The 24,986-nt window shown below is 41.8% G+C and overlaps 1 protein-coding gene across 1 annotated transcript in view; it reads right to left on the bottom strand.

Moving 5' to 3' along the window:
* Window positions 1–440: 440 nt before the first annotated feature.
* Window positions 441–24,986, bottom strand: part of LOC124157977 (protein dachsous) — a 284,929-nt gene continuing 260,383 nt past the window's right edge. The window contains exons 12-21 of the mRNA XM_046533108.1: window positions 23,659–24,015; window positions 22,940–23,303; window positions 20,140–20,388; window positions 19,335–19,644; window positions 18,241–18,561; window positions 12,462–12,747; window positions 10,559–10,858; window positions 6,464–6,761; window positions 5,279–5,407; window positions 441–3,883 (exon numbers count right to left, since the gene is read on the bottom strand). Of these exons, the coding sequence (XP_046389064.1) occupies window positions 1,336–3,883; window positions 5,279–5,407; window positions 6,464–6,761; window positions 10,559–10,858; window positions 12,462–12,747; window positions 18,241–18,561; window positions 19,335–19,644; window positions 20,140–20,388; window positions 22,940–23,303; window positions 23,659–24,015 (5,162 nt within the window). The 3' untranslated portion in view covers window positions 441–1,335. The remainder of the gene's footprint in view (window positions 3,884–5,278; window positions 5,408–6,463; window positions 6,762–10,558; window positions 10,859–12,461; window positions 12,748–18,240; window positions 18,562–19,334; window positions 19,645–20,139; window positions 20,389–22,939; window positions 23,304–23,658; window positions 24,016–24,986) is intronic.

The raw sequence follows: 24,986 nt of genomic DNA, 5'->3' as shown, positions 1-24,986 counted from the left end.
TCATGACCCCTGCGACCCCCCTTAAATCCTTCACTGTCACAGAATAACTAAATTAAGATACAGTCTTTTTCAAAAGTTTTGGGACAAAGCTTGTGATACCACTAATGCTTCTCATGAAAATGTAATCCTAAAACTTTTAAAAGTGACAGTTAATACTTACGTATCATTGTGAGCACTCAACCAAGAGATTGTACGCTGCATAAAAGCAATAACTCAGCCCAGGAACTTGGTATGACTGATTTTCAAACTTTTCTGTAGTGACTTCTAAATGTATCACAGCTACTGCAAAGAAACTGAGTAAGTATCTAATTTTTGGATTCCAGAATTTAACCTACACTTGATGAGAGCCTTGGGATGTTCCATCTCAAGTTCGTCCAAATAAAATTCAGTGAGGAGCATAGTAACAACATTCATTACAGAGGAAAAAATGGGCAAAATGGTACTTATATAAAGCCATTTATTAACATTAATCTAAATCTGACGACATCATTGAATTACAAATCTTCTGATCACTTAATTTCAATCATCACAGTAAAGAGATGTCACACTTTTCTGTATCATTTCTGTTTCCTGCCTTTCTTCTTATGATTTTGATCCCTTTTGTAGATAGCCTGAGACAAAGTTATTCAGTTTGATCAATACAATGAAATAGGAGAACAAAAAGGCAGAAAACATTGAGCAATAAAAATTTGTTTTCAGCTCCCTCTTGCTTGAATTTCAATTATAAAAGCTTAACAAGTAGTGAGTCCCTTGATCAGATGGTCATTTACTCTCACAAGTCACACTGATGGCTACATGGCAGAGTGGAAAACTAAACCATGCATTTTGGAGTTCTGAATTACAATATGTACAGTAGGCTTACAAAATTCACACTAATTTACAGAAGCTGTGAGTCTAATGCAAAACTGTTTCTCCCTCCTGTTCCACATTACTCCAAAGTCACGCCACGGTCAGTATTTACACACCAACGCTCAAGCGCTGCCATTTTCTCACATGATGCTGTTCATTCATTTGCAACTAAATACACGCTATGTACAACCACACTGTTCACATGCAACCGAGGCAGAAAAACTCATGCAAGGACCTAGTGCTCGTTCATTTCCCTATAAAAAACAAGTCTTAGTCCACACAAAATTAGGTGTTCGCTTGCATTAATTACATAAGAGCAACAGGAGTTTGGTCTTAAGTTAAGCTGATGATTTTTCTGCGCAGCACTGAATTACACCAATCTCACTCAAGCATAATATCACAAATATTTTTGCACCACTGTTAATACACTGTCAGTTTTAGCTTCTTAAATAAATACGCACATTCACAGAGGTGGGCAGTAGTTCATCATATCCTGAGCTCGGAGTCTTTGCCTGCGCACTTGACGGCGGCGCGGCCGTGGTGCGGGCCCGCACTCCCCACCACGCCGGGCGCCACCATCGGCGAGATGGAGGGGGACCGCGTGGCCAGAGGAGACAGCGAAGGGGAGAAGCTGGGCGAGAGGGCTGCGGCCGCGAACCCGCCTGCTGCCGCTCCACTGGCCTCGTGGCTGATGGGAGAGCGGGGCAGCTGGTGGTGACTAGAGCGGACCGTGGTGAGCGCCACCGGCGCCAGGGACCTGGGCGCCACGCTCGTCAGCAGCGGCGGGACGGGCGGCGCGGCCGGCGCAGGCGCCTTCTTCGCGAAGGCTCCCTGCGCCGCGGCGCCGCCGCCCTTGGGCGCCGCGTCGTCTTTGAGACGGGCGATCTCCGAGAAGACGTGTGCGAGGGGCTGGTATTGCGGTCCCCAGTCCAGCAAGTAGTCCCAGTTGTAGCTGCCCGTCAGTTCCTCCTCGCTGTGCACGATCGAGCTGAGAGAGCCGGTCATGGACGGGTGCTGCCCCTCGTCGAAGCCGAAGCCGCGCCCTCCTCCGCCCGATGCCGCGCTCCCCTCATCTCCCGCGCCCCCTGCGCCCACGTCGCTCAGCTTGGCGTAGATGAGCGTCGAGATATCCAGCTCCGCTCCCGGCCCGTCCTCCTCCTCCTCGAAGAGGCGCAGCGCGTGAGGCGAAGGCAAGAGGTCGTCCGCCTTCAGCAGCAGTGCGTCCTCTCTCGAGTCGATGCCCAGCCGCGCCAAGTACTCCTGCGTGTTGTGAACGGACACGTCGCTCAGGTTGTCGTCGTCGGGCGCGCCACCGTGACAGTCGGGCAGCCCAAGCCTCTGCGCCGCGCGGCCCAACCTCTGCGGGGCCTGCGCGGACGCAGCTGCGGCCTGCGCCGACGCTGCCGCTGCTGCCTGCGCCGACGCCGCCGCCTGCGCCGACGCCTCGCGCTGCTGGATTCCCTCGTTGATCATGCGTATCTCCTCGTCTTCGACGTCGTCCTCGGCCGACCCTCGCCCGCTCGACGCCGACTGGCTCTGCTCGGACAGCTCAGACGCAGCACCGCCCGGATGCCGGTGGTGCGGCCCGCGCCTCTCCCCGCGCCGCTCCGCCGCCGCCGCGGCCTCGTAAGCAGGTATCTCGTCGTACTTTGGCGGGAACTGCGCCATCGCAGCAGCCGCGGCAGCCGAAGCGGCCGAGGCGGCGGCGGATGGCGGTGGAGGGCCGCCCGCACGGATGTCGAAGGCGGGCGGCGCGAACGGCTCCGCGCTGATGGAAGGCTTGCCGGCGAGGCGGCGCCGTCTCCTGTGCCGAACGTGCAGCGCCAGGAAGGCGGCGCCCAGAGCCAAAACAAGAACCACTAAAGCCACGAGCAGACCGAGGGCCCAATCGGCGAGGCCGCCGGGCGAAGCCCCAGCCGCAGCAGCAGCCAGGTTGGCGCCGGCGCCTGCGCCGTCCACGGAGATCTCAACGACCGTCATGTTGGTGAGGGACTGCGGTCTGCCCGACGAAGCGGTCACCACGAGGCTGACGTCGCTGTCGGGGCCAGCGCCCGCCGACAGCTTCTTCTTGAGCATGATGGCGCCCGTGGTGCGGTTCACCTTGAAGTAAGGGTGTTGGCTGGCCAGCTGGTACACGACGCGCCCGTCCGGACCCCGGTCTCGGTCCACGGCACGCACGTGACCCACCACGTGACCGGGGCGGGCCGACGCGGGAGCAGCGAAGTGGTAAGTCCGCTCCGTGAACTCAGGCGGGTACTCGTCCCTGCTGTCCACTTCGACGGTGACGAGGGCCGTGGCAGCCCTGCCGCCGGCGTCAGCGGCGCGCAGGGTGAGCGAATAGCGATCGCGGGCCTCGTAGTCGAAGACGGCCGCAGAGGAGAGCAGCCCGGACTGAGGGTCCACGCGGAATCGTCCCCGGCCGTCGCCCTCCGTGATGGCGTAGGAGAGCACGCCGAACGGACCGGCGTCCGCGTCCGAAGCCACCGCCCACAGCACGGACGTGCCCACGGGCTCGTTCTCCGCGATGGAGGCCACATATCGCGGCAGCGGGAAGCGAGGCTCGTTGTCGTTCTCGTCTTCGACGGCGATGCGCACGGTGGCGATGGAGGATAGCGGGCGGTCGGGCGGGGAAGCACGGTCCGTCACCCGTACGACGAGGCGGTGCTCCGAGCGGGACTCGAAGTCGAGGCGCCGGCGCAGAGAGAGCACCCCGGAGCTGGGGTCCAGAGTGAAGAGGTCCTGGTCGTTGCCGGAGGAGAAGTCGAAAAGAAGCGCTGAGTTGGAGCCGGCGTCCACGTCAGAGGCGGAGAGACGAAGGATGGAGGCACCCGGTGCTGCGCCCTCCCCCACGGTAGCCTCGTAGTGCGCCTGCGCGAACTTAGGGGCGTTGTCGTTGACATCATCTACCTGCACGACCACGACTGCACTCGCGTTCCTGGAGGCAGAGCCCTTGTCCCTGGCAACGACCCTCAGTGTGTACATGTCAACAGTCTCTCGGTCAAGGTCCCGTAGTAGAATCAGCTCTCCGGTGGGGCTGCAAAGGAATTGAACATTGTTAATATGCTTCAGATGGACTAGCTGATTCAGAATATCATGAATTGACTAATTAAAAGGCAGTGAATTAATATAACCAAATGCTGGTTAAGTGAGTAAATACCATCAACATTAGAGAAAAACACATAGTTGCTCAATTCAAATTAAATGAGTGAATGAAAAGTCAACGATAGAGAGTCTGAAGTTACAAGCAAATGACATTCTCCATTGACATTTGCTTCCCTCCTCCGTCACTTCTCAGCAGTCTTGTCAAATAAAACATCACCATTAGAATCTCAACGTTTTGGCACTAGGTCACCACTGAGCATTGTAATAGTAGCTGTGTTGAGTACGGAAGCTATTGAAACTTCATTTTGGTTCAATACTGCATTATGACAAGCTAACTATTTGAATTCTTATGTATTCACCTAAATAAAGCTATTAATTATAACAAAAACAGTGTTTATCCCACGGGAAATAATGTTTTTCAGCAAAAAAATTCCATAATATTTTGGCACACATAAAAGGGAAAACTTGGGCACCCTTTTATGTACCAGCATAATAAGGCATTATACTCATCTTTTTCCACCAGCTCTCGGGTTCTACTTATTGTTCTCAGACATAAATAAAAGTTTGTGCACCCTAAAGTACCACTTCCGAACAGTGCAAACAGTTAAGCCATAAAAGCGAAGAAAGAAAAGAGTGATTCAACTAGGAATATGAGGAGGCTTTGAAAGGAGAGACAATATCTTGGAAAAATATCTTGGTAAAATACTATTTGAAGAAGCATCAAATGAAGTAGAAGTAGAAACAAGGATACAAGCCACCAATAAGGCATTCTATGCTCTGAATGGCATTCTAAATTTCCAGACTCTGTGGAGATAACTTCCAATAAGACTGTGAAAGTCACTGAATCTCCCTCATGGTTGACAAAGTTGGAGCAAAAGGAAATGAGACTTGAAGAAATTATGTACTAGCTTTTGAGAGATGAGTACTTTGAAAAATATATGGTCCTGTCAAAGACAAATTAGCCCTCACCCTATCAGGAACTATATTATCTTTATGGCAACAACAAGATAATGGCATTATTTAAAAGCAGGAGATTGGATTTGATAGGACATGTGGAACTGGTGAATAACAAAAGATATCCTAAATTAGAAAATTACATGGTTCCGGAAGGAAAAATACCAAGAGAAAACCGATCAAAAGATGGATGGATAACATAAAGGAACATCTTCAATGAATGGAAGCCCAGGATGAGTGGAGGGAAGTGTGTGGCCAGAAGCAGAGAAAGGAGGAGAGCCTTGGTTTTGAGGCTGCGAAATCCCATGGGCCTGATCACATTAAATAAATAAGTCTAGAAAAGCGCCACCTTATACTTATGTGCAACACAAACCTCAGAATGTAGAAACAGCCATCCTCATTCCCATTGGTGATAGTCAGCTCCATGTTTCCATTCTCTGATTCCGATGGCATCAACTGGTGGATAGTGCTTCCTCTCGGCACATCTTCCCTCACATGGACCCTGCGAGACAACAATAATTACAGTTAGAACAAGGAAAGCATACATGTATAACTGTCTACGGGGATTTGCTGAACTTCCAGAGGCCCTCTACTCACCCTATCAACTGGGAATTTTTGGCAATAATTGTGCCAATCAAAAATACAGTTAAAATGACATTTGTTTTTTAAATGATTGTATGAAAAACCTTTCTTACTCAATTTATCTTTTCATAAATAATTATTTCAATTTTTGACATCGTAATAATGATATGCATGCGGATTTCTTATCGAAAAAAGTTTTATCGACAAAATGAATTTTATATGGATTTTTGTGAAAGTGAAAAGTTAAGCAACAAATAATAAAAGCCAGAGGAATATATTTTTAAACAATTCTTCATATTGCTATAAATTTGGTAATTGCAGTAGGAAGGTATCATTAAGACTCCTTGATTTTTGCAACTTTGAATATTTTAAATTTTATGCAAATTTTAGTTTCAGTGCAATTAATAGGGTTTTTTTGCTTTCTTTGTCCATGTTTGCACATTTTGGGATACAAGTTTTTCACATGTCATTTTTCAGCAGCATGATGAAAGCAATATGCCCCAATCCAGCTACAAATGTGACGTAGGGATACACACACAGATATCATACTACGTATCATCAGACTGATGGTATCGGACAGGTTGCATAGCAAATAATCAAGTATTTATTTCACATCCTAAAGTTTGCAACAATTTATTCATCAAATAGGACAATGATTCTCATCAAGTGCTGAAAGATGCCTAACGTACCATGTTTTTCCTTCAAAAGTTCACACTCATCATTAAAAATAGTGACATTTCACTCATACTATCATAGTAATTGAAAAAAGCTATTGCCATCATCAAATAAAAAAACTATTCCCAAAATGTCAGAAAATTTAGCTTATGTTAAAATATCAAATTTACTATCACAAACATAAAAAAACAACAACTCAAATGCTCTTTAAAAATATTCACAAAAATCTATTGGCTACTTTCAGGGTCTCAAGTAATTTGACCTTTGAATTGCCTCCAGAATTTGCTATGCCAACACTCACCTGTACTCCTCCTGAGCAAATCTAGGTGTGCTACTGCCAACATCACTGACGTGTATCCGGAGGGCAGCCACCGTTGAGAGGGGAGGTCTTCCCGAGTCCGTTGCCTTGACTACCAGGTGAACATCCGGCGTGTCGAGGGAAACGAGACTGCGGTTGGCCTTCAGCACACCCGTCAACTCGTCCATTCGAAAACCTCTCGTCGCTCCTCCAGACAGGCTGTACCGTATCTTTGCACTTTCACCAGAATCAGCATCACTAGCGTTTACTCGAATAACGGATGTGGCACTTTTGGTTAACTCTGAAATGATAGGCCATTCAGTTTTTTTAGCAATTAGATCAAGGTGAAGGCAGATTGGATAGCAGATATGTAATTGGATGGCAACGGTGGGCATTCCAAAGAACGAAATGATGCAACACTGCTGCTCACTTTTAATGGCGGTGTTAAATTTGGTTAATTTAAGAAATATTTCATAATATTGCTTTTCATTTACTTGAGTCATCACAAAATTGTTGATGGCAATGAATAGAGACAAATGAACCTGATATCACATCAACCAATGCATTAATTACTCAGCTTACACTTCTGAAAAAAAATCCACTACGAACATCTTGGCCAGTTATTTTCGATTTCAACAACTGTAACGATTAATCATGGCACTAATAATGCAAGGTAGGTCATTGCATACATAGTGGTGAAGTCATTGAAGTGTATATACAAGTGCCAAGGAGTGCAGCTAACTTTTGCAAGGAAAAAATAAATTTTAGTTATACATATTTCCCTTGGATCTGCTCCGATCCATCTAGACCATTCATGGAACCAAAGAAGCAGTTGAAGTTAGTCAACATTATTTTAGATTCAGAACAAATAAAGTGAAAGCTAATTTGAATATAACCATGGGAGGTGTGTGAAGAAAATAACAACATTTGTGTAATAAAAACACATTTATGAGGTGTCAGCCTCGACTCGATACAAAAAATAAAAAATGAAGAAATGAAATTTTCCAATACAAAGAGCCTCAAATTGATACTAATACCATAAATTGGAAAAATGCTACATAAATTGTGTTATATTGAAGAATATTTCATTTAGATTAGACAAAAAAAATACTTCATAATTTGATTCCAGAGCATCACTATATTAAGATCTCCTTGTTCATGCCAACATTGTAGAACTTGAGGAGTACTTAGGTGTATATCTTCCTAATTCAGAATGATAAGTAATTTGAAATAGTGTTGCTAATGTAATATAACATTTTATGCTCATAAATATAAGAGAAATACTTTTGTTCTTCAGGAGGGCAAGTCGGTAACTTGGGGCGCCTCGTTTGGGAGAGAGAGTTGTCGCCCAAAATTGTCTCCCCACCCAAGTCCGTAACTCGGTAGAGAGAACTGTTTCTCCCGTTCGGATGGGAGAAAACTCGCTCCGATGGGTAGTATGAAAAATTTCTAAGGCGAATCTGATATTGGAGCTTGATTTATCGAGAAATTAACCGTGTGCAATTTTAAAATGTTTTTAATTTTATGTCAAACCCATCCATGCAAATATTTTCTAAATTAAATGCATAACAACCTCATTATGACTTACTAAAGTCGGGACTACTTTTTTGACCGCGCGCAGTGATTCCTCGCTTGCAAGCGGCTGCAAGGCTAAATCCAAGTGCCGGTAAATTTTGCTTGTCACCATGTAAATTCTTCATTTCGTATCAATTACAACCTCACCAAAGTTGAAAATTAAGAGTATATTTCTAATGTGAATACAGCTTTTGCTGGCTGCTTGCAGATTTGTGCAAACATCTTTTGTGCCAAAATTGTGTTATTGTCAATGTGACAACTCCCGTAAATCTTCTGCTGATAATCACAGTGCCAGTGGTTGCAATGCACAAAAATATCGGCTAAGAGTTGTAATTATCAGTGCTCCATCGTGATTGAATTGTAAGCAGTGTTATTACCATATCGATTAATGTCTGACAGCAATGTAAACATTGTCAGTGGCGTGTTCACCTCCGTTGTTCATCGTATAGGTACATTAATGTCAATTGACATTTCACGATCAAGCTATCTAGATCAAAGCTGTGTGTGAAGTTTCTTTTTCTAGTATATTAACGAATAATAGTCAGAAAAGTCACCTGTGCCTCTTTCGTGGGCTAATTTCTGGCTTTAAATCAGTGAATTAATAGTTGTTTTTATCATAACGAGCTTAGTGATTGTAAGTTGTTCGTGATGAATAAAAGAGTGGAAGTGATTTCCAGTTTTTTTTTATATTTTATTTGCCTATGTCTCACTTTATATTTACGGTGTGTGCTAGTACTTAGTTTGTGGATATTCATTTATTATTGAAGTACATTTATAGCTTCTGTATGTGTTGACAGCGGAACCGATTCGCGATCTCATGTTGTGTGCACACGGTTATGCTGAGCAGTCGTATTCGTGAAACCAATGAAATGGTGAAACTCTATTACATTGTCGTGGAATAAGTTCTTTTAACAATAAGGGCATGTCTTGTGTTTCATTAACTATCTGTTGCTTTTCATAGGTAACTGTTTAGAAGTTATTTTCCATTATTTAAAGTGCTTTTCTTGCGCTCTCTGAATTAGCATTAGCTTTCTAAACCCCGCTACTTACACGAAAAGAATTCAGAGCTACAGATAATTGTTATTTCATAGGATTGCGGTGTTTTTGTCTGCTATTGAGGGTGATGGATTTTCAGCAGGAAGAGAATCGGACCATCGAAGGACGGATAGGACAACCTTCTCCGCTAATGCGGCCGGAAATCTTCCTCCCTCGCCTCAAACGGTTTATTAATATCCCGCAACAATTTCTCACTGGTGTTAATTGCCCCACTTCTCTTAAATGCACCTCATATACGAGCAATAATATTCTATGGTTTGAAAGAAAACGCGCCATATTGAGAAAATACAACAAAACACTGTCGAGATACGCACTTTCTCCATGGGAGAAAGAGATACGTCGGGCTCTTGAGGGGGACGTAACTGAAGCGCCCGTCTGGGGCGCCAAAGGCGCTTGAGGAGGCTTACGGACTTGGGTCGAGAGACTAGTACTCTCCCAGGCGACAAATAGTCTCCTTTCTCCGGCGGGGCGCCCTAGAGACTTGGGGCGGGCGACAACTCTCGCGCAGGCGCTTCACGAATCTCCTTTCTCCCTTTTTCGGGAGAGAACAGAGTTACAGACTTGCCCTCCAGCTGTTTTAAAATTTAGCTGAAGAATAAGTATTCTTGAACACAGTTGCTGCTTTATCATCCAATGCTGTTTACATATTAAAAGTCACTACTTACATTCATTCAAAACTCAAATGCTTACATTAATTTACAACCTGCCACTCATAAAACAATTATGTCCATAGGGCACTAACTATGACAAATCATTGAACGAGGCTCAATCATGTCTCAGTCAAGGACTTCACAATTACTATTGCAAAATCAAAATGTAACATTATTCGTTACAATATCACTATTGATCTGAGGGCCAAGGAATGATTCAGTCAGCAAGCAGTCAGTATAACCCATAAGCTGATAAAAATTTGTTTCTTACATTGCATAGTAATCCTTACCAAATTGTTCATTCCACTAGTATAGTTGTATCTGCAGCATATTGAAAAATGAAATAAGCACTGTTAATGCTACCTAGTCTAAAACTGCCAAAGGGATATTGGTATGGAATAATATACTATACCTAATAATATGTAGTATCATTTGCTTGACGTCGAGTATAATGGAAAATAGAGAGAACTCATAAACAAGTCAAATTGTTACATATGCCACCCAAACAATGTCAAAATTGCAGAAATAGTCATGGATTTCCGGGGCATCCATCACAGCATTTACAGTTTAAGAGTTCATTTCACAATCTCTTTCACCCATAAATTATTCATTTACCATATCCACTCGTAGGAATGCTCAGGTAAAAATTTGGCAGGAAGTCTATTTTACACAGCATGGCAGAAATATTAGGTCAGATTGAAAGGATTTTAAAATTCATATAGGAGTCATTTCTGGACACTGAGAGAGCATCAAAGCACAGTATAATGAAAAAAATGCTTCACAATGACACAAGAAAAAGTTGGAAGGTTGGACTTACCTGGTAGTGCCACCTCATACGCAACACGGTCAAAGACTGGTGCATTGTCATTCTCGTCGGTGACCATGACTGTCAGGGAAGTGACAGCCACATGGGCCGAATCGGATGCCTGCACTCGCAGAAGATATGATTTCCTCGACTCTCTATCGAGGGGCTTGGCAACCGAAACCTGACCACTAAATCGGTCAATAAAGAAAGCGTTCTCAGGATTACCACCTTCAGCAAAGGAATACATTAATGCAGGATTTGTGTCCACGTCATTGGCTGTCACTGCCGTCACCACTGATCCCTCAACGGCTCCTACAGAGAAGAAAAGAAGAAAAAAATTTGAACAACCAAACTCTGACATATGTAGCTAGAACAAATACCACAGCATGAATCAGAACAAATTTAAAACAATTCATTCAAATTTGGGCAGGCTTGAAGTAATTTCTAGATAGCATCAAAAGGTGTTTTGACATCAAACATCTCATGCTGTACGAAGAATCCTGTGTTAAGTAATCTTCAGAAAATGAAACAAACCGTAATATATGAGAAGGAAAAAGAATAGGATAGTTACAAGTGAATAAGAAACGGCATTGGTCGTACAGCATGGAAGGCTGGAGCAATGTGGACGATGAATATTTGTGAAGACATACAGAACAAGGACATGAATGGTAAATTAGAGGCCTTCTATGGGATGTCAAATTATAATCTTTGTCAGGTGAGTAAGTGTAGTCATTTTTGTACGTTGTTTTTTTCTTGGCATTACATGTCAAGTCACCAGGTTTGTTCTAATGGCATGACAAGCTGCAAAGGCAATTCAACGGTTGAATTACTAGGGGCCCTGAAATTAGCCAATAGGTTTTTGTGAATATTTTTTAAGAGCATTATAGTTGTTATTTTATGTTTAAAGCCATGATTGAATGAGTTTGATATTTTAACATAAGCTAAATTTTCTGAAGTTTCACAAATAGTTATGAATGTTGGACTACTTGTTTTTGAGCTTCTTGAAAATATACTTCCCAGTTGATTTTTCTACTTTTCGTTTTTCGTTTCATTTGTATTTTGTGGAGTAAAATAAGAAATGGAAAAAAGTACTAAGAGTAAAGTCCATTTGAAAATTGGACTCTAATTTAAAAAAATACCTCTGCTACTAATTTTCTAATGAGAAGCTATTTTACAATGAATTTCTATACTTGTTTACTTACAAATCCCACAGTACGCTCAGAATTTCTTTTAAATGTAGAGATTGGAATCAGGCCTATAGCTTTGTTTCCATGCTCCATATGGTATATTAAAATTTTCTTTCTACATGTCGTAACAAAAGGTTTTCACAATGATCAAATGAAGTTTTCTGTGATATAATGGTCATTGGTATTTTGTATAGTTGATACAAATGTTATGAATGAGAACTTTTACTCCCCCACATCCAAACTACACCAAAAAAAGAGACTAAATGTTACCTACTAATTAAACATACTCAGCTTACACTGAAATGTTAAGAATACATATTAAATGGATTTTATGAATTGGAATACTTATGATTGCATTCTAAAATGAAAATCAACACTTCAGGTTGCATTTTTGTTAAACAGGGAATGATTTTTTTCATTTGAACACCACGATGAGCATAAAAAATTGTGAGTATCCAAAGGTGTGCGGTTTGCACAGCATGAAAGAATTTTTTCCTTCAATCAGCCCTCACCCATTGTGCGGGTCCATATTATGGGAAATAAAGTAATCAAAATCTATATTTGATAAAAGAATAAGCAATGAAGAGCAAGGGAGAAAAAAGGGGAACAGGAGAATGGATGAGTGAAGGAAGATCTGAAAATAAACACAGGAGAGGAACATAGGAGAATTAGAAAAAAGAGGGGGAGAAGTTGAGAAGAATGTGAGAAAGGAATGTGTGAGGACTGACCCTCAGTGACGGAGACTGTGCTGTGGGGTGGGAAGGCCGGCTGGTTGTCGTTGACGTCAACAATATTGATGCGCAGAGTGGATGTTCCTGTCAGCTGCGGGACCCCCTCATCTGTGGCAATGATGGTCAGGCGGTAAGCATCACGTATCTCACGGTCCAATACAATGTTCGTCTTGACAATGCCAGAGAACGGAGGCTCAATGACAAATGCATTGTCGTGGTTGCCGTCCACAATGTGGTAGATGACATGGGCATTGGACCCCTGGTCTGCATCCGAGGCTGATACCTGTAAAGCAGAAGATAAAGGGGACAATGAGCCGACAGCACAAACCAAATTCAAAGTTATGCCAATAAAAAATGTTCAAACAATTTTTATTCCGACAACCTGAAAGATGGACCAACATAGTATTGAAAACTGAGTTGTGTGTGTTGAGTGACATAAGCACAAGACGTAGTACACATAAAGATACTCCAGCCACCACCATTTGACGGTTAATTAAGTACAAAATAAGTAAAAAGTAATGCTATAACTGATAAAGATTATTGTTTGCATTCCAAAATATTCTGAAATGCTATTTCTGAAAGCAAAAAACTACTTCCGGATACTTGTACTCCCAGAAATATCACTAAAATGAAAAAATTGGAATAACACTGTGAAATTTTCAAAAAATTAATTTATAGTTTTTCCAAGTTATAGAGATACTACATCAATGTCACACTGTTGACGATAAAACACCATGAAACCAGGGACAAATTATAATTGTTATACTAGTGGAAAATTCCACATTGTTAGTTTCCGTATTAGACGGCATATAAGACGCACCCTTACTTAGAAAGCCACACAAAAGGAAAATAAGTTTCAATAGTCCGTGCGATAGCGAGGTACCACAATAACTTAATATGTGGTTTCTTTTAGTCCTCACATTTCATGAAAGCCAAATAAACAATCATTGAATGCAATTACAAACATATTTTTATTAAGGAAAATTAACAAAGGGCAAGCTATTTAGAACATGATATGTAAATTTCAATTCGAGAATCCAGACAAGCAATACGCCAACTATTGACTGAAGTCCGAAGTAGAGCTCCGAGAATACCTAAGGAAACCATGTTGACAAATCCTTGGTATTTCTGGGAATTTACCGATTTTTTCTAATTAAATTTTTGGTAATAAGCTATCATAACATCGTAAGTAATACATTTTATGCATTCATAATCATGTAAAATGCCTTTTATTTGCATTCATTGCTACAATTCGAATTCGTCCCAGTAAATGATGATCATCATTTACTGGGACGGTGGTTTGTTTGTTTAATACTTGTCACTTGGGTTCACCGACGTATCGCACTTTCTCTTTTCTAGCCTTCTAAAAATAATGTTTTTAATCAGAGTCTCGTATTTATGCTCATAAGGAATCCTTTAAGTAATCGCCGTGAGATAGTAGACGATATTTTGGCTTAAATTTATTTATTCCTAAATCTTAACACTTTGCGTGCCATGGGCGTATAATTACGTCCTGCTAATCCTTGTGAGGATTGCCACGGTCGTTATATTACGTCTATCTATTTTATTGACTTTGTTTGCGTGAAGCTTTAATATTTCGCCCAGGGTACTTTTCCAGTTTACTGCTTGGTGGTTCTGTTATTTCAAAAATCAACTGCTCCATGGAAAAAGATTTCTTTTAATGTCTTGAGGACGAAAAGTCCTCTGTAGCTACCGGCACCCTTATCTCAGCCTACTTTGTGTGAAAATTCTTTGGAGGAAAGAATCGTTCGCTGAGGGTGCAGTGACCCTTTTTGTCATCCAGGATTTTGAATTATTTGCTTGGAACAATGCTCTTGTATGATTTCCATGGTTTAAACAGTTCAAATTGAGCGTAATAAAAAATATTATGCATTTTATGGCGGAACATCATTTGTTGAAACTTTTTTATTTTTCAAAAACAGCAGGTTTTCATTATTAAAATATATATATATTTAAAAGTTAGCAATAAATGTTATTCCACTCATTCATAAAGAAGAGCAAAGTCCATTTTTATTGAAATACACATCGATATAAATATATTTTTGATGCTAATGTTTAAAAAAAATTGTGAATTTCGTAAAAATGGCTGGATTTTTCAGTAGGGCTTTAAAATTAGCGGCCGGCACTCAACGTACTAACTGCTATTTGTCCTTGTCCCTTCTTCCTTGATATTTTCTACTTTGATTTTCGCAGTGGCTCGACGATTCATCCTATTACACCTATTATTATCATCATAACAATATCCTCAATGTGTCAGCCATGTTGGAAAATTACGTCACTGCCTTCAGCGCCGCCATCGGTGATTTGAGTCTCGAATAATGAATAAATGAATGAACGGCAAGCAATCGAAAAAAATTCAAAATAAAGCAGAAACAACAAAAATGGCAGATTCTTTTATTTCTCACGTTTTATAAAAGCCAAATAAACAAAGCAGAAACATAGGCAGGCAAAGCAAAGTGGAAACAAAAGAGGGCAGAGCGAGTGCTACTAGTTTCGTTTACTTTTTGATGAGAATGGTGCGGTGTCCCCAGTTCTCTCTTTTGAGCTATTTTTTGTTTGCAAAAATTTAGTTAAACCTGATAAAATAATCATGGCAGATGTTGAAAAAGTTATGTGTGTCTACCCTTAGCGAAAAAACTGTTGGATTTTTACAGTTACCGTTGGACTTCAACAGTTACTGTTGGGTTTTATCAATTACTGTTGAATTTTCTACAGTTACTGTATTTTATCAGTTACTGCTGGACTCAACAGTAACTGTTGGATTCAAAAGTGGTCCCAATTAACTGCTGAAATTTTCAACAGTTTTTTTTAACAGTTTTTTAAACAGTTTTTTCCTTAAGGGTAGACCTTTATCCGGGCTAAAAATAGCAGTCAGTATAGAGTAAGATAACCTGTGTCCTTCACGTATAAGACACAGGTAACTTTTTTGAGACCAAATTTAGGAAAAAAAGTGCATCTTATGAGCCGTCAAATACGGTATATATATGAATAGACTAATGATGAAAGAATAGAACAAAATAATAATATTCCAATCATACTGGTAACTAACTAATGCAAATACTCTACTGCCATCAGTCTGAGAAGCTCAGCTCAATCATGTATGAACATTCTGTGTCAAAATTGAAATTACATTTTGTCAATTATTTTGAAATTGAAATGTATTACAATCCGAAAAATGCACTCAATACGAAGCAGCAACAATCCCTAGTATTTCCCCACACAAGATTATTACCATGAAATGACAACTGATGCACATATATCCTACAAGTTGGTGGAAAAGACTTGGTGAAGAAGGTCTAGGTGGAATTTCAAAAACACAAGAGGTTTTTTTTACTCACCCTATTGGAAAAAATCAGCCGATTCCATTGAAAATTCCAATTGAAATGAATTGAAAATGCCAATTTTCAATGGAATTTCCTTGTTTTCAATGGAATATCCAAAAATTCCATTGGATTTTCAAATTTACAACTGAAAATACGAATATTCCATTGAATATTAGGAAATTCAATGGAATTCGAAGAAAAGATACAATTGAATTTTCAAGTATTCCATTGGATTCTCAAATTTTCAATGGAATTCCCAAATATCCTATTGAAATCTCAAATACTCCATTGAAATCTCAAATACTCAATTGAAATCAAAAATACCGTTATACCGTTATTCATATGTTTACGTGCACATGGTTGACTGGGTCATAAATACTCTAGTAATGTAAACTCTATGGACTGGGTTGTGGTCAGTTGTGGTTAATTTTTTGCTTGTGGAGAAAAGACTATTTAGTATCGTTGTTATTTAACCTGTGCTTGATCCCCACAGCGTTGTTTTAGGTCATTCGTGTGTTTCTTCCGTGATATATAGTGGAAGTCTTGATGTGATTGTTGTGCTGTAGTGTGTTCATTTAGTAATGTATCGTTTGCCTTCAGTTTTTTGACTGGTTATACTAACGTTTGTGTTTAAAATGTCAGCATATTTATATAACTTAATTATGCGTACGTGCGTTACGTCGCCGACAAAAAACTACTAAGTAGCATTGTCGGAATAGTGTGTATCACGCAGGTTTGTTTGTGTGAAGTGAAATTCCCGTGTTCTTGTATAAACGTGAGTGACATGTTTCTGTTGTGAAAAACAAGTTATGTTGGCTTCATGTCAAACCAGAAGTATATTTATCAGTATTTTAAAGAAGCCTTTCTTAGATAAAGACGTGTGAGATATTTGTTGGTGAAGTTGTTATCGCTAATCGCGGAAAAACGTCTTCTTTTCGACAACTATTCAATGTTGTTTGAACTGGTAAAAGATGTGGCTCTCATGGTATAGTTGTTATTCTGATAATCATGGCAAAACTATACAGATTTTCGATAACTATTCATGATTGTGAGAAGTGATGTAAGATGTGGAAAAGCCCAATTAAAGTTTTCATGACACTGCTTCTAAAAATATTTCAACTTTAATTTTTGTTCACATGTTTTATTTATTCAGAATTCGGGATTCGTGAAATTTAGATGTTAAGTATATTCTACCTAATAATAAGTTTACCATATTGGATGCATTAATGTATTTGTAATTTTTTCAATTGAACTGTTCCATTGAAAAGTGACAAATTTCAATGGATTTTTTTTTTCAATTGTAAAAATTTTCATTTGAACTGTTCCATTGAAAATTTTTCAATTGAACTGTTCCATTGAAATTTGTCACTTTTCAATGGAACATTTCAATTGAATTTTTTCCCATGATTTTTTCCAATAGGGCAGAAAGTGCCTGAAATGACTTCCTACAGATTTTGCATTGCGCACGATCTATCATAACAGGAAATCCATTATTTTGGATTGTGGTTTGCAGTAACTTAGACAGAAAAGCCATCACTTTCTTAAAGAACTTTGATTGATGGGAATGTTAACAATTGACAAGGCTCGAAGATTGAACATAAAAATATCTTTACAATAAAACTATCTCTGAATATTATGAATTATACATTGAACGATAATAAATGCATCCAACTTCACCAGGTCACAGAATTATCTGATCAACTTAGAGGAAGTTCCCGATTTGTGCCATAAAAAGTTATGCCAGTCCACTTTCTGGTATGAATATGATTTCCTGCCTTTCATTTCCTCTGATTAGTTTTTCTGCATCGCAATAGCATAAGTACAACAAAATAATTTCTAGATAACACCGGTTAAACACATAAACAACCACACACTAGCTAACGGTGGTTTCTCACACATACACTCACATTCTAGGGAGCTCAAATTATGCACAGGAAAAATCATTGCCTTCATCTACACTGGAACTAAAAATACAACAAATTAAAGTCATTTTTCCCAACATAAAACTGTTGTTCAAAAATAGGTACCCACAGACCTAATTGTTGTCAGATTATAACAATGTGAGCATGTCATCATAAACAATTTTGTATTTGCCGCACTAATGAGATTTCATTTTTTTATTGTATTCTGCTACCATGTGGGAGAACAAAGTAGTAGGTAGCAGTTGTTCCCGCCAAAGAAGTGTTTCAGTTCATGCTTATTTTACCCTAACAATAAGTAGATTTCAGCCTCTGAAGGGATAATTGAAGTGTGTTATCAACAAAAATATCGACAATTGTGTGGCAAAATTGTTTATAATGGATGTTAACAGTCAAAATTCAGAATCCATCAGCGGACATTGGATGGATATCGACCACACTTTATGCTCAGAATGGGCCATTAGACAGCAAATGGCTTGCCATTATGTTCGAGGTATAGCAAATCAGACTGACCTGCATGACAAACGTTCCCTTGTTGTTGCCTTCCCACACCGAGGCAAAGTAGAGGCCTTGTGTGAAGCGTGGTGCATTGTCATTCTGATCCGTCAGCTCCACCCACACCGAAGCGTACGCATAGAGCGTGGGAGACAGGCCATCTGCCTGGGCCACGACCGTCAGGCGCAGACGGGGTGATGCCTCAAAGTCTAGGTTGCGTGGATCACGCACCCGCACCAAGCCATTGTTTGAGTTGATCTCAAAGGTGTTGTCCTCATTGCCACTGCCAAAGCTGTACGTGATCCTCTGTCGGCGACCGTCCGTGCGCACTGCAGATACCTGTCAAGAAATTAAGAGTTGATAAGCACCCAGTAAAGCCTAACAATGTCACTGAAATTAAAAGAGAGCTGTGATTCCATCGTTTGTTCACAAACAAGGGAAACTGATTGAATAAAACTTTCAATGTAGACACATACACAGATATTTTTCCATAAGGAATCATATCTTAGTGAATCAGAATAATTCAGAAAACATTGACGAAAAGACTGAAAGTACTGAAATATGTTTTTAAGACAGCTTCTCAAAATTTCATGGATCAAGAGAATTTAAAACAGTGTGGTTCTGCGAAGAGCAGGCCTTGATCGTTCTCTAAGGAAGTTAATTGAGAAGAGAAATATCTCAAATCTTGGCTACATTCTAAGAGGGAAAATGTATGAACTCTGATGTTGGAAGGAAGAGTGGAAGGAAAGCAGCCAAGAGGGAGAAGAAAATGTTCATGGGCAGAAAACATCAAAGACTGGACAGCAACTAGAGATAAAGGGTACCTATTTCAAGGGGTAAGAGAGCAATGCCCAAGCAGCCAACACACTGAATGGTGCATGGCATCAAGAAAAAGAAGAAGAAGGGACTCACGGAATGACTAGACCTGGAATTGAAAAACTATACTACACAGCCCGGTACAAGCCAAGTTCATTATGACAACAGATCAGGAGTGATGGTTGAGCTAACTGAGGGTCAAATCAAAGGCTCACAATCAACAAACATTAAGGATCAATTCGCCATGAGCAACAGGTTCATTTAGTCTAGTTTTGCAGAAAAAATTGTAGACTTGCCTGCACCACATCCTTGCCAGCAAGCGCATTCTCTGACAGCCGCACCCTGTACGTTGAGTTGTGGAAGCGTAGAGCAGCCAAGGATTCCAAAGAGCCTGCAGGCGGCGCTAGCGGTGTGGCTGAGGCTGTTGCCTCGCCCACACGGATCTCAACAAGGCCAGTCGCACTGAGTGGTGGGTTTCCCTTGTCTCGTGCCAAAACCTCCAGGTGGAAGAGCTTACCGGACTCCATGGCAAGGCTGCTGGCAGCCGTGACAATGCCAGTGTTGGCGGCAATGCGAAACTTGCTGCTGGGCGGCTCGTTGACGAAACTATGGAGAAAGCAAGGGAAAATGGCTCCTTACAATATCCATAGACACATGCAGTGGATGGGAAAAAAAGCACGTGACACTATGGTTGCTAAAGGAAACCCTTCCAACTGTAGAACCAAAAAAGACCGTAGTTATAAAAAAATCAAAGACAATGAAAACAAAAATTCAGGAGATAACCGAGATATAAAAACTGACTGAATTCCACAAGCAATGTCATGAAATGCACATGAAAGCAGTTATTTTTTTAAGAACACTAAATTAAGCATGAGTCATGAAGGAACATCTTTTAGGTAAAAAATAATTTTGACATTAAAAAGACGCATAGAGCTTTAGTACAACATCCCCTTGGTTAACAACAGGCTGAAAACGTCAAATATAATGCTCCACAACTACTTCCCCACTGTCACTCATGTTGAAAGGGTGTGGCAAGTGCTACTCAGAGACTAACTCCTCCCCTTGCAAACACGTCTCATGCCTTCAAGGCAATGCTCTCACCTGTAGACAATGTCTGCATTAGGCCCCTCATCAAGGTCCTCCGCTGACACGCGCAGCAGGAACTGGCCCGGCTGAGTGTACGCAGGCACCTCTGCAGTGAATGGGTACTTGGTGAAGATGGGCTTATTGTCGTTGACATCAGTCACAGTGATGGAGACGGGCACACGTTGAGAGCGTGCATCGTACAAACCGCCATCTGTGGCCACCACCTGAAAGTTGTACACTCGCTGCTTCTCCCGATCCAAAAGACTGCAAGAGAAAAAGATGGTCTTCTTAACTGAGAGATCAAGAGGTGAGCAGAGATTTAAGCCCTGTTCTCAAACTGAATACATTTGCTAGTGATGAATCAGGAACATACTGACACTGCAATGAAGCCAAACGTTGGGCAGCTTGAAACTAAATTTGCTGTGGTCCATAAGATCATAGGAAACATTTGGAAAACCCGGGGGATTCCGGATGACTGGAAAGTAGAATCCCTTGTACACCAGATCAATAAAAATAAATAGTATGTGACAATGTAGGATTGTGACACATTAAAAATATATAGAGCTACTACAATAAGCTATTTTGATGGCCGAGTATCAAATAATGAGAAGTACATATTTGAGCAGATGGCGCTTAAAATATCACTTACATGAGACCTGCATCAAACCAACTTCATCGCTGCTCAAATTGATTTCTAAGTTAACTTGAAGCAAGTATTTTTTTCAATTCACAGGATAAGAAAGTGATTCCCAAGTACACAAGTTCATTTCCTTTCCAGAAAATGTTAGAACAAAAACAAAGCAATTTGAACTTCAAATCAACATACATAGAATTTTCTGGTGTTCATTTTTACTCAAAATCCTAGTTTTCATGATGTATTCTTATATTTCATAATGTACAAACAATAAGTGAGGGGAAACGTGGATTATCCATCTGTAACATCATGCCTAGTTCTCGAACAAGAGGAGATATGAATTAGCAAGTTCATGCATGGATTCCATTTTTTAATCGGAGAACAGATTTCTGGACAAAAGAGCGGCAAAAAGTAATGCATTAGCGATTAAATAAACAAATGAGAAATTATCCTGTCACTTCAAATTCTCTGGGTGACTATTTCAGAGATCAAAGGGAAGAAGAATGCCCAAGAGGAACTCAAGGGGTCAACACGGTTTCAACAATTTCCAAATTCCATTCCACCTAATGGTTGGCACCCTTATGGCCGGTTTTATAATGTCTGGTTGGCATTAACCAGAACATGTTACAGCCGAAACCTTAGCTGGAGAATTTTTGTAAGTTACAGTAAGCAAAAGTAGTTCATATAATAATGCTTTTTAAAAATCATGATCTTAAACGAAAAGATAAGTTAACTCCAGTTTTCATACTCTGCAAAATTTAAACCAGACATTATAAAACCGGCCCTTAATGTTTCATAGCCAAGAAATGACCCCTAGAGCTGCACTGGTGGGCATTATTTCCAATTATTACCAGTTGGGACCAGCGTGCCACACGACCTTATCTGGCATGCCCTCAGATCTCACGACGTCCCTGAAGTCTACGTGTCATGGGTGAAGCTTCTCTACACCAACGTCACCAGCTCCGTCCGTTGCCTATCAGGAATATCACCGCCTTTCCCAATCACTGTTGGCGTCCACCAAGGATCGGCCCTCTCTCCGCTCCTTTTCATCCTGTGCATGGACACAATCACGGCCTGTCTCCAAGAATCGCATCCTTGGTCACTACTGTTCGCCGATGATGTCTTCCTTGCCAGCACCACCAGACCCGAATTACAGCAGCGAACTCTACTATGAAAGGTACGACTCGACAACTATGGGTTGCGATTAAACATCAAGAAGACTGAGTACATGGAGTGTGGGCCTCAAACCGATGGCACGATCAGCATCGACGGCGACGACCTTGAAAAGGTCGAGAAGTTTAAATATTTGGGCTCTGTCATCAGCAACGATGGAAGCACAACCGCCAACACACGAGCTCGAATCAATGCAACATGGCTGAAATGGCGCCAAGTGACTGGCGTATTGTGCGACCGTCGAATGCCTGAACGATTCAGGGCCAAAGTATACAAGACCGTAGTCCGCCCAGTGGCCCTATATGGAGCAGAATGTTGGCCAGCCACAGCAAATCAAGAACAGGCCATGCATGTCATGGAAATGAGGATGCTGCGATGGATCCTAGGCATCTCCCGCCTGGATCACATCAGGAATGAAGACATTCGGAAAAGAATGGGAGTTGCACCGATCACAGACAAAATGCGGGAGGCTCGACTGCGGTGGTATGGGCATGTGGTGCGTAGTGATGAGAACTCCGTGGCCAAAACAGCAATGCGGCTGAGTACTGAAGGACGCCGACCACGAGGACGACCAAAGATGCGCTGGCTCGACAAAATTAAGGCGGACATGAAGACCATCAACGCCACGTCAGTAGACGCCCTGGATCGAGCCAAGTGGAGAAGGCTTTGCAGAAAAGCGGACCCTGCAATAGCGCGGGACAAACGCTAGGAAGAAGAAGAAGACCAGTTGGGACACTCAGGGGCCAGATAAGTCATAGGTTAGGAACCCCAGAAGAAAGTTGGTCCGTGTGATAGTATCGTGTGAAAGACACTTTTGGAATAGAGGTGGGAAACCCTACCAACTTACGTTCTACGAAAACATGGCAGACAATCAAATGAACCTTGGAAACACACCTAAGAGGACCCATAGCAGAAAATTATGACCTTTGAGGGCATGCAAATGAGGAGGATTCAACTGTACGCAACAGTAAGGGGGGGGGGGGTTTGACTTGTCCACAACTAACTCACCCTGCCGTTGTGATGACTCCTGTCCTATTGTCAATGCGGAACAGCCACGAGCTCTCATTGGCTAATGAGTACACGAGGCGTGCGTTGAGACCTGCATCTGCGTCACTCGCCTCCACACGCAGCACTCGCGTCTCGGCCGCCGCGTTCTCAGCCACAGTGGCTGAGTAGCGAGGCTGAGCAAACCTTGGATCGTTGTCGTTTTGGTCCTCGACAGAGACAAGCAACGTGCAGGAGGCTTGCATCCCACCTCCATCCGTTGCGGCTATGGTGAGGGCGTAGCGAGCAGATGCCTCTCGGTCCAGTGGTCTAGCGGACAGCTCACCTGAGTGCAGGTCGATGCTGAACTTGTTGCCCACGTTGCCACCTGAAATTATAGTTGGAGCTTCTAGAGGATGGGGTGCAGATATTTTACAATAATTTGTCACCTAAAGTATGGGGCATGTGCCACAAAAAGTGAGTGTTGATACAAATGTCTGGTATGCACACCACTGAAAACCAGGTGAGATAAGTAGGTGATCAAAGGCAATTAAAACAAATTATTAATTTTTTGATACATTAAATTTTGATAAAATATGTAATGAGGAAAAAGAACATATCATGTGAAGAAAATGTAAGTGCAATAAGAGAATAAATAAGAAAATACAGAAGTATAGCTCTTTGGACCATAATTATACCTTTTTGTAACAAAAAATGCGTAATAGTAAATGCAAACTACTCACCCGTGATGCTGTATGTGAGCTCGCCATTACGTCCATCATCTGCATCGGTGGCCACAACGGCTCTAATTACAGCCAGGTCACTGTTCTCAGGTACAGAGAGGGGCCTGCAAGAGCCATGGAACTCCGGGGCATTGTCGTTGACATCTAGCACACGGACGAAGAGCGTGGCAGAGTCAGCCACACTGCGGTCTGGCGGCTCACGAGCCACATACACAGGCAGAGCGAAATATGGCTCAGTCTCGCGGTCCAAGGCTCGGGTTGTCCTCACCACACCATCCGTCGCACCCACAACAAAAGCACCACCTGCTACGCCCGGCGGGATTTCGAATCTCAGGCCGCCACTGCTGCCATTGCCACCTGCTGGCCAAAATACAAATCAATACCTCTTCACAACACACTAATACAGGACATAAGTGAAGTGCAAAATGGTAATGTTTTTATTTAGGGCCCAAGGGCGTACCCAAGATTGCAACTAGGGGTGGGGGGGCAAGCCATGGTTGTTCAGTTGTAGCATTCAAGTATGGAAGAGATGAACAAAAATTAACATTTTAGAAAATTATAACAGAGTTTTATTAGTTTTTAAAATTATTTGCTGGAAAAAATATAAAGTTTAGTTGCATTTCTAATACTATTACCATTTTTCCAGGATTTAAAGAAAATTTATTAAAAACTTTCATTCCAATCCAGTCCTGATTTTCCTTAAAGACTTTTGTGACTTTTGCTTCTAGCGGAGGCAGCTACCCCCTCCTGTCCCTTGCTGGGTACGCCCATGTTAGGGCCTTAACCCTCCCAGCCACTTGCTTGCAGAGGCACACTTTTCCAACCTCCTCAATGCTTTGGGGTAGATAGGAAAAAATTAACTTTCTTCCAGATAAATTCTTCCAGCAGCAAAACTAACTAAGCGGGACAAAATCTTGGGACCTGTGCCAACTCTAAGCGTTTTGATGGGGATGGTGGTTGAGAATTTTACAAGTTGCGAACTTACTTTAAAATATACAGAATATTAGCTCAAAAGATAATACAGCATGATCTTGGCAATCTGACATGTTTGTAACTGTCAAACATTATGGAAAATGAGTAAACTTCTCTCGGGTTTCCCACCGGGTTAAAGGCTTCATAATGGCCGACGTTTCAAGCTCCGACTCGGCCCTCATCATCAGCGCTACTGGATCCAGTAGCCCTGATGCCAACTCTAACTGGATCCAGTAGCCCTGATGATGAGCACCGAGTCGGAGCTCGAAACGTCGGCCATTATGAAGCCTTTAACCCGGTGGGAATCCCGAGAGAAGTTTACTCACATCATTCGCCGGGAAAGCATCAAATCTTTC

Source organism: Ischnura elegans, chromosome 4 (genome assembly GCF_921293095.1).
Source record: "Ischnura elegans chromosome 4, ioIscEleg1.1, whole genome shotgun sequence".
Lineage (NCBI taxonomy): Eukaryota > Metazoa > Arthropoda > Insecta > Odonata > Coenagrionidae > Ischnura > Ischnura elegans.
Note: the sequence above shows the minus strand (reverse complement) of the source record. Positions and strands in the feature narration are given on the sequence as shown.